Source organism: Suricata suricatta, chromosome 11 (assembly GCF_006229205.1).
Source record: "Suricata suricatta isolate VVHF042 chromosome 11, meerkat_22Aug2017_6uvM2_HiC, whole genome shotgun sequence".
Lineage (NCBI taxonomy): Eukaryota > Metazoa > Chordata > Mammalia > Carnivora > Herpestidae > Suricata > Suricata suricatta.
In genome coordinates, this window is record NC_043710.1 from 104,446,808 (window position 1) to 104,462,782 (window position 15,975).

Below are 15,975 nucleotides of genomic sequence, written 5' to 3' on the forward strand. Positions count from 1 at the left end.
CTTTCCCTACAAAACCAAATCAGCTTCTGTTCGGTAGACCTGTTGGCCTCACTTTCAATTTTAAATGCTATTACTACAAAATGCCCTGTGAGAAAGAAGGACCTGAAAACGTGTATTGTATATTTATTGAGCAACTACTGCATAACAGGCATTGGGCTAGGCTAGGAATCCAACATATGTAAATGAATAATCTCAGGAAATACTATCATTGCTATCTTGAAGGCACATGAGGGATCGATCCAGATTTTGTGGGGCCTAAATCTTACCAGTTGCTGGGACGGGGAGGCCCTTTAAGGAAAAGAATATAAAATGAATGCAAAATTCGGTACAGGCCTTAGAAAGGGGCGTGGCTAAGTAACAGGCCCTGAAGCTAAATCCACCTCTGAAGAAGGTAAGGAGGGCAGAGGAAATGTTGGAGGAGCAGCACCCCGACTCTCACAGAACCAGAAAAGGTTCACAGTAGGGAGGGATTTGAACTGAGACCGGAAGGAGGTGCCACTTTGAGGTTGCGCTTCTGGGGTCTTCTCCAGGAAGCGAATCCATGGGTCGTACCCACAAATGCCACTGCAGAGCTCCACCTCTACCTGGGCAGAGAGACCACTCCATAAGCAGCACACCATTCCTCAAGTTTCCAGGGAAGAGCCGGAGTTAGGCTGAGGAAGGAAAAAAAAGAACACAGGGAATGGAGCGTGATTGCTACACACAGTCGATGCACGCAGGCATGAGTGAATATTGGAAAAAGTAAGAAGAAATCAAGGGCGCCTGGGTGGCTCAGTTGGTTAAGCATCCGACTTCGGCTCAGGTCATGATCTCAGATCGTGGGTTTGAGCCCCGCATCGGGCTCTGTGCTGACAGCTCAGAGCCTGGCGCCTGCTTCCGATTCTGTGTCTCCCTCTCTCTCTGACCCTCCCCCGCTCGCTCTGTCTCTCTACCTCTCAAAAATAAATAAAAAACATTTTTAAAAATTAAAAAAAAAAAAAAGAAGGAATCAGTAACATGAATGGGTTGTTTTGCCTCCCCAACCTGACCTCCTCCCTGGTTCACGTTTTCCATGGTTGACACGCCTCCCAAGTCGCAGATGCTCATGAAGCGTCACCAAAGGGCTCTGAAGGAAAGGCAAGGAAAGAAGGCGCAGCGTCCAAGAGAATCCCGCCTGAGCTATCGGAGCGCACACACGCGTGCGGCAGGCCTGTGGTCAGGAAGCGAAACCCCAGACACCGATCTGAATGAGCACAGCACAAGCACACAGCATGTCCAGGGACGCATGGTATTTTGCCGTCGCATTGATTAGACCATGTGGGCGTTATAAAGGCAGCGGAAGGAGCCGCGCCCAAAACAGTGTGATGGGAGCGACGTGGATGGTGGACCGGCTGTGGGTAAAATAAGGTTGGCACGTGGGGACCGTTTCTGAAGCTGGGTGGCAGGACATGAAAGGTCTTGCCCATTTGCTCTCCTTTTGTATGTGTTTGAAATTTTCTATAATAAACCACGAAAGAAAAAGAGAGCCTTCGGGATGACTCTGCTCACCTCCCTCCGTGCCCGCACCGCTGGTAATCCGGTCGGGCTATACCGAGACATCATTCAGATAAAGTCAAGGAAACGTTTCCTTAGATCCTCATCCTCGCTACCTCCCCCCACCCCCCAACACCCCTGCTGCCTGGTGCCCCACAGGGCAATCCGTAGGTGAAAATATGAATAGGGAACTCCATTGGTCAACATTTATGTCTTCATTATAAGAAATCCCAATTTTCAGAGCACCTGGGTGGCTCCGTCAGTGAAGCAGCCGACTCTTGGTTTGGGCTCAGGTCATGATGTCAGTGTGTGGATTCGATCCACACATCAGGCTCTGCAGTGACAGCACGGAGCCTGCTTGGGATTCTCTCTCTCTCTCTCTCTCCCTCTCTGTCTGCCCCTCCCCTGCTCTCTCAAAATAAATAAACTAAATAAAAAAAGAAATCCCAATTTTCTTCTGTGTGTTGCCATGCGGATTAACCCCCCACCCCGCCCCCCAGGCTGTGTCACCACTGTGCGTCACAGCGAGAGGAATCACCACTGCAGCCTGGGGACGGAAGCCTGAAGTGTCACCGCCTGAGCCCCCTGCTCAGGACCTGGCTCTGTGGACCGGCTGGGGGACCGGGGCAAGTACCCACCATGCATCTCGCAGCGGCGGTGTGAAAATAAAACAAGGCGGAAGCATCTCGTCAATAGACTGGCATGTAGCCATCCTCAGTGAACGCAAATGACCTCCTTTCCTGTCAGAACCGGCCTCTTCACAGCAGCAAGTAGGACTCTGGGAGCTGGCAAGCCCACCACCCATTCGAGCTGCTCCCCTTCAGTAGCAGACCCGGGGGAGAGCGCTTCCCTCGGGTATATTCTGTGTCTGGATGGGTTCCTTGGACGGGGCATTTTCTGTTTTTTTCTGCTTACAAAAATATTACACGGGAAACTTATCAAATGTATAAAACACATAGACAAGCACAAATAGGGAACTAAAACCTGGTCATGTACTGGCCTCACCCACCAACAACGAATCAAAAATATTTTCCATGTCATTGAAGCTTCTTCTACATCACTTTCCAGTGGCTACCTGGTACTAACCAAAGCATGCAATCATCAATAATGTTTCAGCAGACATTTTCATAAATCTTTGTACATATTCACAATCAATTGGGGTAAGTTCCTGGAGGTAAGGTGCTGGGTCAAAGTCTGCGTGTTTAAAAGTATGAAATTCAGGGCACCTGGGTGGCTCATTCTTTAAGCATCTGACTTCGGCTCAGGTCATGATCTCACGGTTCATGAGTTCGAGTCCCATTTTGGGTGAGCTCGAGCTCTGCTTTGAGTGAGCCCTGCTTCTCTCTCTCTCTCTCTCTCTCTCTCTCTCACTCCGCCCCCTCCCTCACTCGCACTTTCTCGCTCTCAAAAAGAAAAAAGTATGGAATGTGAAGTCATGTTGCCCTCCAGAAACATCTCAGTGTGTACTCCCAAAACACCATTCTCATCCTCTTGGCCCCGGAGAGTGATTTTAACTTCACACTTATGAATTTACTCATCAAATTGATCCTGATGGCTTACTTCTAGCTTTCTTTTGCCTCTCATGGGACCCTCCCCCAGAACCCACGCCCACGCCCAATCTTGGACACACCCCCTGAACCCAGTGTTGCCAAGCTCCTGGCACCTGCATCAGCTGCTGCCTAAAAACTGAAACACGAGCTGTCTCTGAGTGTCCAAGACCGTCTGCTGGTCTCCCCCGGAGCACTGCCTGCTAACCCGTCACCAGGCACCTGTTCTTCACTTTCTGCCTCTGAGGTAGGAGCAGCTATGGCCTGGAGTCTGCAGGGGAAAGCCCAGCTTGGGGGACTGCTCCTCTGTCTCCTCGGCTGGGTCTGCTCCTGTGTCACCACCGTCCTGCCCCAGTGGAAGACTCTCAATCTGGAACTGAATGAGATGGAGACCTGGGCCATGGGGCTCTGGGAGGTCTGCGTGAATCAGGAGGAAGTTGCCGTGTGCAAGGCCTTGGAGTCCTTCCTGTCTCTGCCCCAGGAGCTTCGGGTGTCCCGCATCCTCATGGTCGCCTCCCACGGGCTGGGGCTGCTGGGGCTCCTGCTCTCTGGCTGTGGGTCCGAATGCTTCCAGTTTCACAGGATCAGATGGGTATTTAAGAGGCAGCTTTGCCTCCTGGGAGGGACTTTGGAAGTATCAGCTTCAGCTGCTACCCTCTTTCCAGTCTCCTGGGTAGCCCACGCCACCATCCAAGACTTCTGGGATAACAGCATCCCCGAGATCGTGCCTCGCTGGGAGTTTGGGGATGCCCTCTACCTGGGCTGGGCTGCCGGCATTTTCCTGGCCCTGGGTGGGTCACTCCTCATCTTCTCAGCCTGTCTGGGAAAAGAAGATGTACCCTCTCTCCGGATGGCTGGTCCTATGGCCCCGCCATTGTGTGCCCCAGCGGATGAATCCAATGACGCTTTCTATCTGACACCAAGACCTAGGAACCTGTTCATCTAGGACCTGCTTCTGCCAAGGAAATCTCCAGAATAAAAGAATGTCAGTAGAATCTTTGCCTTCCTTATTCTTTGCCATCTTCTATATATTTGCCTCATTTGGGGGTGCTAGCCACTGTCCCACTTGTTAAGGATTTGACTATCATGGGGATATGGTGACCCTCATCTGAGCATGAAAAATCAAGGCAGAGTTTCTAGCAAACATGTTTCTGATTCAGATTTTACTTGTATAATAGGCTTTTGAACTCATAACTTTATGTACTTGATTCATTGCTAAGGAAAATATATTGCAAAATTGCCTCCATCACAGAAAATCTAGTGTGGTTAGCCACGGCAGATATAAATAGAAACGCTGGAAAATCTCCCCTGGCAAATGGAAAGGACTGGCCCAGGGTAGCCCGTTAAGGCAGGAAGCCCCCTTGTGCTCATTTTCTGCCTCCAGTACACGATTTGAAGGGAGCCTCACAATATAGCCTCGTGGTTTTATGGATTCTTTTAAGTTTATTTGTTTTGCAAGAGAGAGAGTGCATGAGCTAGGGAGGGGCAGAGGGAGAATCCTAAGCAGGCTCCACACTGTCAGCAAAGAGCCCGATGTGGGGCTGGAAACCACGAACTACGAGATCATGACCTGAGCCGAAGTCGGACGCTTAACCGACTGAGCCCCCCAGGCGCCCCTGTTTTGTAGATGCTTAGTACCCCAGAGGGAAGACGTATTCTTGTTTCTGCTATATTACGGGGCCGTGAGTGGTCAGCTCCATCTTCCCAGCGTGAAGTTAAGAAACAGTGTGAAGGAGCTGGGTGAACAGCAGTTGCTCTTTCCTGGCTAAAGCTAGGAAAGTCCTAGGCAAACCAAGGCCAGCTGATTAGCTCCAGAGTGGCCGTGCCCAAGATCTACACGGACGGAATTATCAGTTTCTCAGCAATGTCTTCTACTTCACCATATGCAAAATCGCCTTGTAAATCTTTCAAAACGAAACCCAAGTGTCAGCCAAGCTACCCGGGCTGTGGCTGCAAAGAAAGTCCCGTTCACAACGACGACCCGAGTTCCTTTGCTTGTCCCACTCAGCCTGACCCCCCCACCCTGGGTCTTCCTCGGGCATTCGGCCAAGCCCTCAAGGAAGAGCCTCAGGCTTACGGGTGCACCTTCCCCTGGCTGGAGGCGCCCTGCACCTGTGCCTCCCCCTGCCCTCTGCACCTCCACCCCGCTCCCAGTGTCCGCAAACAGGCCACTTCCCCAAGTTCACAGGCTTGCTGGAATCCTTGCAGACCTGAGGCCCCGCTCCCCACCACGCTGGTGCTGCGCTTTGCTGCTCAGCTCCGAGGCCGTGCTGCCCGTGCTGAGACGCCTCTCTTCCCGATATAATGGCCCTGGCCTCTTGATAGCCACTGCTCAAGCGAGAACACACACACACACACACACACACACACACACACACACCAACACACACACACATACCCTGCTCAAGCAAGCACACACACACACACATACCCTGCTCAAGCAAGCACACACACACACACACACACACATACACTGCTCAAGCAAACACACACACACACACACACACACACCTAGTGAAGTAGGAAAGAGCCAGACCTCGGAGAGCCTACAGGTCATATTATGGGACACTGTCTCTGTCTTCAGGTCCCTGGAAGCCAAGCATGTGGCCAGGAGTTGGAACTCAGCCCCCAGGAGACCTGCTCCCCCTCCCCTCACTCACCCGCCTACAGTCTCCCAATCACACGGTTGCGTAGGGATTAAGAGTCTACAAAACACTTCCACTTATCTTGGTAGTAGTTTTAAACACACCTTGAGAGGTTGTTTCAGAGGTTGGGAGACCGGATATTATTTGGTTTGCTAATGAGGAAATTGAGATCAAGAAAACATAAGCAACATGCCCATCGCGAGTAATTAGCTGGTCAGGACTTGAATCCAGGTCAGTCACGGCAGTCTTTCTTCACTCCATCCTGTTGCTTCCTGAAGATTTGGAAGAACTGCTGAGACAATTCCTCAGACCAAAGGAAAAATTAGCAATGAAACAGAAAGAAAAACCAAAGAACAAAGGAAAATCTTGTCCTTTGTACTTTTGTTGAGGCCTAAACATGGGGTTTCGACGGCCAGGTGCTGCACCTGTGCCTGCTGGTGGCCCCGGCCTTTGTCCTGGTCCCCTGTTTGCAGGTGCTAACAGGATATTTGTCACCAGCATGTGATCATGGCATCCAGTGCAGAAAGAAAAGGAAAGGGGTAAAAAAAGAACACAAACTTAATCTTTGTTAAGAAAATATTTTGTCTTCCTAATTTTCCCTATAAAGGACACAGCAGCATTTCTTTTTTAATGGGAATGAGGATTGTTGATTGATTCCCAAATAGTCAACAGTATGTCACTCCCATACGGAAATGTGAATCCATTTTTAGAGGAAGAAGATGCTTTTCACTGAAAACTGCCACTATTTTCATTTACCTGCTTTATAGGGACAATAATGAGAAATGAAAATAGAACTAATTAAGTTTTGGCTTCAACGCAGCCTTTTCTCGTGTGACTTGCAGCAGATTATCCTAACATGAAAAACACTTCTTTATTGCGGTTACACATGGAGAGGTGTTGTCATGTGTATTAGAAACAGCAAAGAACATCAGTCCATCAGAATTTCAAGTCAAAAGCTTTTATTATGTGCACACGCTGTAAGAAAGAAACTCAGGGTCTCCCCAAATTTGATGTCAGAATTCGATGTGCCTCAGTGCCGTCTTCTCCACCAGCCTACCTTTGAGTCTGAAAACCTCCCCGTTAGCAGATAAGGCATTCCAGAAGGTCTCTGTGAAAATACTCATCTGTTACCCTTCGGAGCCTCTGACTAGATCTAGAGAAAACGTCCTAAGGGAAGCCAATGTGGGTTAAACACATTTGGGGAAGGGGAAGAAGTCAGAAAAGGTTTCATGAGCTCTGGACAGGAGATGTGACTTAGCAGCCTGGATTAGAGCAATAAGGCACTCGGAGTTAGGACAATGTTTGTAGTCACTGGCCTCAAACATAGAACCAAAGTAGCTGGAGGTCCCTTTCTGCTCTACTGATTGATGGATTTATTTTTTAAGCCATTCTTGCTATTTCATCCACATTTATAGAATGTAGATGGGACTTCCCTGTTGCTTAGAATTTTTAACAAAGCCTCAAAGTCATGTCCCATGGATGCTATGTGCCCCCACTTTCTAAACAGAGGAGCTCAACCCATTGCTTCTAAGAAGGGGGACTCTTAGAAGGGAATTCCTAATGGTTGGTGGTGATGTTCTCAACCTCTCCATGTGAGAACAGGGTGGAGATGGACCTCAAAGGAACCATGCAGAGGTAGGAGTTTTTTTTAGCAGGGCAGGCAGTATCTGAAACACTCCCAACCCACCCCTGCTGAGGTACAGAAGCTCCGTAGGCCCATGCCTGCTGCCCTCAGGATGATGCCCAAGGAAGTTGAGAAAACCTGACCTGTGTTGCAGAGGCACAGAGAAGGGTGCCCGGTCCCCTGTGAGGCAGTCTGAAGTAGGAGGCTGGCTGGAGTGGGGCATGATGGCAGCAGCCACACTTAGCTTTTGTGGGGGGGGACATGGGGGGGTGAGCTTTCCATAGCCCAAGTGGATGCAGGGGAAGCGGTCTGGGTCATACTGTCCCAGAGCACTGCTGGGAGGGGTGAATGAGTTAACCAAGAGCTTAGAAGTCTGTAAGAGGTCAGCCAGGAAGTCCAAAAGCCACATCAAAGGACAGTAATGAGGTTTTCCACAGGCTTGTCTGGAGAACACAAAATACCTCACACAAGAGCTAATCTTTGCATTCCTGACCTAAAAAAGGACATTTGAGAACCTCAAGAAGATTACAAGGCCTCCTCCCTGCCCCCAGGCTCTGGGGGAACCGGGAGTTGACCATCAGGCCACGGCCTGGTCTCAGGTGACGGGAGAAGTGCCCAAAACACGAATGACCAGAACTGGTCTAGATTGGTCCAGACTCTGCAATCCACGCAAACCTTTGTTTTAATGCTCCCACGTGACCGTACAGCCCTGCAATCTTCCCGGGACGCCATCAGGGCAGGGAAAGAGGAGCTGTAGGATCATACTGGAAGGTGGCCACGGACACAAAAAGAAAACTACGGACTCCTTGTACCTTATCAAGCTCAAGCCTTTGGGTAACACGATTAAAGAGAAAAATGTATCTAAAACAGGAGAAGCCTCAGGTAGAAGACGCTGTAATGTTTCTATCCAGCATGTGCTTTGATTCCTTCAGCATTTCTCTCTGCCAGTCTGATTGGCCAACACGAACACTTCCACTTGCCAGAGACCCAGAACCCTGTGCTCCAGTGATTTAGACCCGACCTGTGAGGCCCACGCAGGTCAGGCCAGCCCTTAAAATTCTCACCCCGCGACATGTTTCCCTAGGAGAACTGCACTGAGGGCTCACACGGAGTCCTTGCTACATCTATTTTGTCCTAGGCTCTTAAAACATGAACTACGAGGTAAGTGTTTTCCTGTTTCACAGGCCAGGAAGACACGTTCAGCCAGTATTTCAGCTCAGGTGAGTCAGATTCCAGTGTCACTCTTCTTCCCTGTCTTCTAGAAGAGACACTGATTCGGCATGACTTGTGCATCACGAACGCCGCAGACCTGTTCAGCTCGTGGAGCGGGTCCCAGCCGTTCCTTACACAGGGACAGTCGGACGACGCCGTGGAATGACCGTGCTCCTTTCAGGTCATCACTGGGAATTCTGTCCGTCCTATTAACTTCTGAAGGCTAACTCGTGAAGACCACCCTCGGCACACAAGGACACGTGTGGCCCACCATCAGGACCCCCCTTCCATGTCTGTGCTTCAGCACGGGGGCTCGAATACGCTTAATCTTGAAGACTCACTGCTGGTCCCTAGCCACCACGTCCACGCCGTCGTATCAATTCCAGCCGCCTACATTCTATGGGAGGTCTAGCCTCCGTTTCTACTCCAGGTTAACATTCCTGTTCGCTGATTACCATCACAGTTTCTGTCCATCTGATGTAACAGGGGCGATCAGGCTTATGATCCTATCTTTGAGGAGGGGAGGGACCAGCTCTCTGCCGGAGCAGACCCACCCCCCTGCCTATGCATGGTTCACGGGCGGTTGAGGGGTCACCTTAACCAGTCAGCAAGCTGATGGGCAGTGCGGCAAGCCAGAGTGTTGGAAGGATGAAGATACGGAAAGGGTCCCGAAAATCTCTCTTCAGCCAGTTCTGCTCTTGCCTTGCAGTAGATTAATAGTTCAGTTTACTGTCCCACGACTTAGAAAGAATGTGGAAAAATTTTTGAAGATTCAGAAAAAAGCACTGCAATGACCAAATGGCTGAGAAGGTGAGCCTCTGAGCGAACTTTAGGGAACTGATGTGTTTACGGGCATTAAAAGGAAGGCAAGTGACAAGAAATGTATTTTCCGAGATCTCTAGCAAAGTGGAGTTCAACCTGAGAATGTGCAACAGGAGGAATGCCAAAATACATTTGTCCAGAAAACATGAAAGCCTGTGAACTCTCACTGAAGGAGGTTCTAGAACCCAGTTTTGCAAGGCCGAAGAACCTGGGGTGTGGGCGACGAGGTAAAAGCCGCTTCCTTAGCAGGCACAGCCGTCCTTCCAAGGGGTGACTCTCGGGTGTGCCTGTGCAGAGTCGCTTGTGACGCCCTTCCCAGCACGACAACGGGGCCCAGCCCAAATCTAACACGGCACGATCTGCAGGGTTGAAGCCAGCTGCCGTTTTACTGTGACACGGCTGGCCCTGGATGGGCAGCCAAGTTAAGGACCACTGCTGAAGAGCCTTGCATTTAAAAAGTAGAACCTACCCCCTCCCCGCCAGAACGAAGAGAGAAACTTAAACAAAAGCAAAATACAGTTCCTTGAAAAGACCTAATAAACCCCTGAAGCTACTAACCAGAAAAAAAATACATGTCACCCAGTTTCAGCATCACTAGAACAAAATAGGTCCTAGGGAGAGAAGGAGGGAGGGAGGGAGGGAGGGAGGGAGGAGGAGGAATAGGAGGAGGAAGAAGAGGAAGGAAGGAAGGAAGGAAGGAAGGAAGGAAGGAAGGAAGGAAGGAGAAAGAAAAAAGGGAAAGAAAGGAAGGGAAATCATAAGGTATGATGAACTTTCTACCAGTAAAATTTAAATTTTAGCAGAAATGGGACAAATTTCTAATAATTTTCCCAAGCGCACACAAGAGGAAGTAACCCAAAACATCTGAAAGTGCTGTGGTATGACGCAGGCTGCTCTACCGTAATGAGAAGCACACCTACATAAACACGTAATTCCAAGCTCGGATGATCTCGGATGAGAGAACATGCCCCAGTTCATACAGTAAGGCCAGAATAGTCTTGGCACGAAACCCTGACAGGACGTAGTAAGAAAAGTAAAGGCCAATCTCCCTCGTGAACATACATGCAAAAATCCCAAACACAACAGGACAGACGCCACGTCCACACAAAAATATGATCGGTGTCTTCTGGCAACACTGGCTGGTTGAGCATTAAAATGAATAAACGTAACTCACACATGAACAGAATAAAGGAAAAGACCCATGTAATCATTCCAACAGATGTAGAAAAAAGCATTTGATAAAATTCAACAACCATCCATCATTTTTTCAAAAAGTCTTTGCAAACCAGGAATAGAAGGAGTCTTTATCTAGTAAGTGGAATTTATAAAAAGTCTCCAGCATACTTAATGATGAAATATTGAAAACTTTCTCCCCTGATACTGGGGGACAAAGATGCCCATTGTCACCACTTGTGTTCAGCATTGTAGGTCTTAGTAAGAGTGAGCGGGCAAGAAAACTAAATGTTGCAAGGACGTGAAATAAAGACATAAAAGCCATCATTCACAGATGACATAATTGTGCCTAGAAAAAAGATCTTAAAAAAACCCTACTAATCAACTTTTAGAATGAGGAAGTGAACTTATCAATGTCATTGGATACAGAGTTGATATAAAAACATCAATTTCTTTCTCAAATTTGAGTGTCATCCTTGGGCAGAGGCCACGCTAACCTCTGTATTGTTCCCATTTTAGTATATGTGCTGCTGAAGTGAGCATAAAACATCAACTTGTTTCTAGACACCAGCAACAAAATAATTAAAAATGTAATTCCAAAAATGACAACACTTGAGATAGCTTGAAACACATCAAAGATCTAGGAATCCATTTACGGAAGTTATGGAAGAAGTTTATACGGAAATTAAAGGAAAACTACATAAGCAAGATAGATACAATGTTCAGAGATCAGAAGATGTCGATTCTTTCCAAATTATCTAAAGTCACTGTAATCAAAGTCCCTGGAAATCTGCATGCGTGAAACTGACAAACTGATTCTAAAACATGATGATCTTGAGGATGTTCAAAACTGGATGACTTATTGTATTGGAAATCAAGGTTCATAAAGCTGTATTAATTAAGGCAGTGTGGGAGTACCTGGGTGGCTCAGTCAGTTAAGCATCCGACTTCGGCTCAGGTCATGAGCTCACGGTTTATGAGTTTGAGCCCTGCGTCAGGCTCTGTGCTGACTGCTCAGAACCTGGAGCCTGCTTTGGATTCTATGTCTCCCTCTCTCTCTACCCCTCCCCTGCTTGCACTCTGTCTCTCTCTCTCTCTCTCTCTCTCTCAAAAATAAACATTAAAAAATTTTTTAAAAAAGAAAATAAAAGACAGTGTGATATTGGTGCGAATAGATGGATCAGGTTAAAGAGCCCAGAAACAGACCCCTACACAGACCGGTGATTTATGACAAAGGCACACTGGGAAAAAGACAGTGAACGGTGCTGGGGTCAGTCAGATAAATGGGAAAGGCCAAACAGCAGAATTTCTGGGAGATGACACAGAATGTCTCCATGACCTTGAATAATGATTTCCTCAATAAGGAAGGATAAGCTTAACTCACCACGAAGGGAAAGAAGGGTAAGTTGGACGATGTAAACATTATAAAAATTTGTTTTCATCAAGCCATCAGGAGCGTAAAGCCAGAATGGCCGAAGATCTATGCAGTGCACATAAGAAGTTTCCATAAGTGGGTATTTTTTACAACTCCTACAAATCAAAACATAGCAAGACAGTAAATCCAACAAAAGGAGGAAGCAAAAGGCTTCACTAGGCACTTCATAAAACAGCCGAAGGCCAAGAAGCAGGTAAAGAAGTGCTCAACGTCATTAGTGTGCAAAGGGCAAATTAAAACAGTGTCACACATCTACCAAAATGTCTAAAATTAAAAAAACTGACAAAACCAAATCTTGACAAGAATGCAGGGCAACAGGAGCTCATCGGCGGCTAGTGGGAGTGTCAGTTGGCATACTGGCTTTGGGGAACTATGGGGCAGTGCCTAATGCAGACATGGCCGTCCCTGGGACCCTCTGGGGCCCATATGCCCTATGCCCCAGTGACTGTGAGCAGGGTCAGGCAGAGAAATACGGTAAACGAAGCAGCCACAGCGTTCCTTCCATCCCACCTCACTACAGCCCCGCCCTTCTTTCAGTCCGGCCTCTGGTTCATTCATTATTTCAACTGTCCTATGTGTGTACTTCACGCTTCTCTCTTGAAGCAGGCAGGATAAAAGTGAGTTTGTGGGCCTCATAGTTCTTAAAGGAGCTGACAAATGCAAAGAGAGGAGGGTCGCAATTCCAGCTAGCCACAGAAAGCCTAAACCCAGTCTCCAGGGAATTTATGCTGAGGTCAAGTGCCCTGATCAAGGGTCAAGTACGGTTCTTCCCTTTCTCCTCCCACCTTCCCGGCCCTGGCGGTGCTTTTTCACAATTCTTTTCACATGCAAAAAGCATTCTTAGCCTGAGGAAGTTTGTGGAGCCCTTATAAGAAAGCGGGCGACACCTAAAGCACCCAGCAAAAGTGAGTTAAAAGACCGTACTCCTCAGCACCCCACCGGGTGGCTTCACTGGCTCCAAAGGACCGAAACTACTCCGCACCGCACATACTAATGTCCATCTGTTCCTGTTAGGTCAACTACAGATTCCCAAGAGCCAACCAGGAGGTAGCAGGTGTGGAAAGGTACAAAGCGAAAGATTTTACAAGACCACCAAGGACAGCTGAGCAGTTGTTCAAAGCACAGGCTATGAAGTGAGCCTGCCGAAGCTGGTGTCCTGGCTCCGCCGTCATCCCAGGGCCGTCACAGCAAGCAAAACAGTACAACTGTGCACGGCCCTCGATGACAGAGATTAAAAAGCGAACAGCAAACCGTGGCACCCAGAATTTTAAACAGCGAAGCAAATCAAAGGGTAGGAAAACGGATCAACTTCCCATGAAACCATGATCTCACAGTGAACTTTGAAACAAACGTAGCTCTGAAATCCTACAAAGGACTGCTTACCGTTAATTTAGTCAAAACGTAAGAAGGTCGGTTTTAAGGGAGTAATTTTTGTGCCTTCTGAAAGGCCCACTTACGTGCCGCGCAGCTAGCAAAGGGGGTGCAGGCCACCAGCCTCCACCAGGTGCCGCTGGAGAGCCGCTCTCGCCTGCTCCCACTGCTCCCCCATCAAGATTCTCACCGCGTGCACCTGCTTGTTTTTTTCTTTTAAAGAAGAAAACCTGGAACACGACCAATGCTTACAGACTCTGCCGATTTCCGGAAAACGTGTGCTTTAATGAAGGCCAACCGGGACCCCGGAGGTACAACAGAGACTTTTATTGCACATTTATAAAATCTGCATAGTTGTATTGAGTGTTCTTCCTGCCCACGATTCCCTCTTTAATGTTAATATTTGGTTAAAACAACATCCAATCTGGAGCCTTTTAAAAATGGTCAACAGGGGATATTTCTCTCTCTACATATACATATATATAGATTTTTTTTTCTTTTTACAAACCCTCATCCCTTATTTTAAAGGGGAGGGGCATCCACACGTTCTTTGGGGCCTCACACACCTGCTGTTGACAGTCTGTGGACACCAGAAGGTTTTACTGAAATCCCAGCGCTTCCCTGTCTTTAGTCACGGTTCACAACGCGTTCTAAGGCCCTTCCTGCTTTCCTTCCTGCACTCGGGACTGAGTGTGAGGTTTTCTGGTTTATTTAAAAAATATAAAATAAGAGAAAGAGAAGAAAGGAAAGGCAGCTTTCTCTCCACTTTGCCGCACTTGCTGCCACGTGCCCTTGGACTTGTGCGCACGCGGAGGGCGGCAGCCGGCCAGCACACCGTTTTGTTGCCCCCCGCCAGGAGACAGGCCAGGCTTGGCGTTCTCATCTCTGGCCGTTAAGAACTTTGAAATGGCACCTGTATTTGATAAAATAACTAGTAGCTGTTCATCTGGCTCAGGTTCTGATGGGTCGCCCTTCGGTTCCGCTGTCAAAAATATTGATGCCTGCGGGGTAATCTTAAAAGTGGCAAGAGAAACACACAAAAAGCCGGAGCCCTTCGAGGGCATTCATGTAGGTACAAGAGGCACTTCAGGTCCTGTCACGTAATTCGATACCTGGATACAATGGTGCTTGGCTTTTGTGCTAAAACTGCTTTTATGATTCTGTACCTAAAAAGTGCAATTTTATTTTCAATCCTTCTTTACACGCAGAGCATGGCTGGGGGCTGGATCTGAAGGTACTTTCCCACCGAACCCCTTCCCTGGGTCCAACACTGTGACGACAGACTTCCGTGCAGCAGGCGGGCAGCCCCGGGCCACAGTGGGCTTGGACGTGTGGGGGCCTACTTCACCGTCACGGCGGAAACCCCCTGAATGGACTCCATGACAGCTGCAAATCGGCTGCAGAGGTCATAGGGAGAATTGGGCCGAATAGTTGGAGGCTCCTTCAAGACAATGATTTCTGCAGAAGGATCGAGAAGCCTGGGGAGAAACTCCCCTAAGCACAGCTGCAGATTTTCTGTGGAGGGAAAGTGGACGGTTACGTATACAGCCACACAACGCTCCAGGTGAAAGCTAGTCAGGTCTGCAGCTGTACGGGGAGGCCTTGCGCAGAACCTGTTCATCCCCGGCCAGCCACCGACCCACGACAATCCCTGCAGGCCGAATCGGGAGATGCGTATACCAGAGTGTATTGGGATACTTGCCAAATACACCAAACAGTTAGGTCACTGCCGTAAGCCATAGGATGTGTGGCAGGATAACACGAATTATTCATTTCACTGGCAGGCCTTCTAATCTACCATCCTTTTAAAATTTGAGACACCGGACAGGGTACTCTGTGCCGAAATATAATGGTGTATTTTCTTCCGATGATTAGAGCACACCAGTGTGCACACGTGGCGTTGAGGAAAGCTATATATGCTACGCAGTCTAAGGAAAAACCCAGCCATTGGAAGGAAATTCGTATTAATACTGTAAATGTAAACACTCTAACGAGTCAGTAGAATATCTTTACATCAGTGAGAAACGAACAAAGAGGCTTCATATTAGACTACATAACAACTTTCTAAATCTGCCAAAGTCACCTAAAAATGACTAGTTTTAAGCTCCCCTCTCCAAAGTGCTTTGGACAAGTAAGACTCCTTCATTTACTATCTTATTAATCTTGAAGGCATCAGAGTTAATAATAATAATAATAATAATAATAATAATAATGACTTCAGGTCACAGGAAAATTGAGTTATGGCATGACCAGGTAATCAAACGGCAGAAGCAGATTTTGATTTTTAAACTATAAAATTAGAGTTCAGATTTTGACAGATGAAAAAGGAACAGAAGTCTGACATTCCCGGGGAGGAGGAATTCTTTTCGAAGAAGGTTTGTGGCCTGTGTATGAAGCCTGCAGCAGCCCCAGAGGACACGAGGGAGGCTAAGGGGACAGAGGCCTAGGACCGCATCCCCTGTTTCAGTAGAGCAGGGCCACTGTTGACCACCTTCCATGCTTCCATAATCCTTTAAGCAGGTTTGACAACCAGTGCTATGGAGTAATTACACTGTGATTTCTAAAAGTCTCAAGAGCCTTCGAAATTATTACAAGTGAGGGGCACGGGGTGGCTCAGTCGGTTGAGCGTCCGAC

At 48.1% G+C, this 15,975-nt stretch overlaps 2 protein-coding genes and 1 non-coding gene across 13 annotated transcripts in view; 1 reads left to right on the forward strand and 2 right to left on the reverse strand.

The window, feature by feature from the left end:
• The first annotated feature begins 3,318 nt into the window (after positions 1–3,318).
• CLDN25 (claudin 25) lies at positions 3,319–4,005 on the forward strand. The gene has a single exon (XM_029956107.1). The coding sequence runs from the start codon at positions 3,319–3,321 to the stop codon at positions 4,003–4,005; it is 687 nt and encodes a 228-aa protein (XP_029811967.1).
• A 6,969-nt stretch (positions 4,006–10,974) lies between these two features.
• On the reverse strand, positions 10,975–11,078 carry LOC115272842. Its single transcript, XR_003900495.1, has one exon. It is a non-coding gene; the product is annotated as a U6 spliceosomal RNA (small nuclear RNA).
• Positions 11,079–13,605: 2,527 nt separating this feature from the next.
• USP28 (ubiquitin specific peptidase 28) overlaps positions 13,606–15,975 on the reverse strand; it is a 44,330-nt gene continuing 41,960 nt past the window's right edge. For all 11 annotated transcript variants that reach the window (XM_029956297.1, XM_029956294.1, XM_029956300.1 and 8 more), the window contains one exon: positions 13,606–14,856. In XM_029956297.1, the coding sequence (XP_029812157.1) occupies positions 14,681–14,856 (176 nt within the window). In that variant the 3' untranslated portion in view covers positions 13,606–14,680. The remainder of the gene's footprint in view (positions 14,857–15,975) is intronic.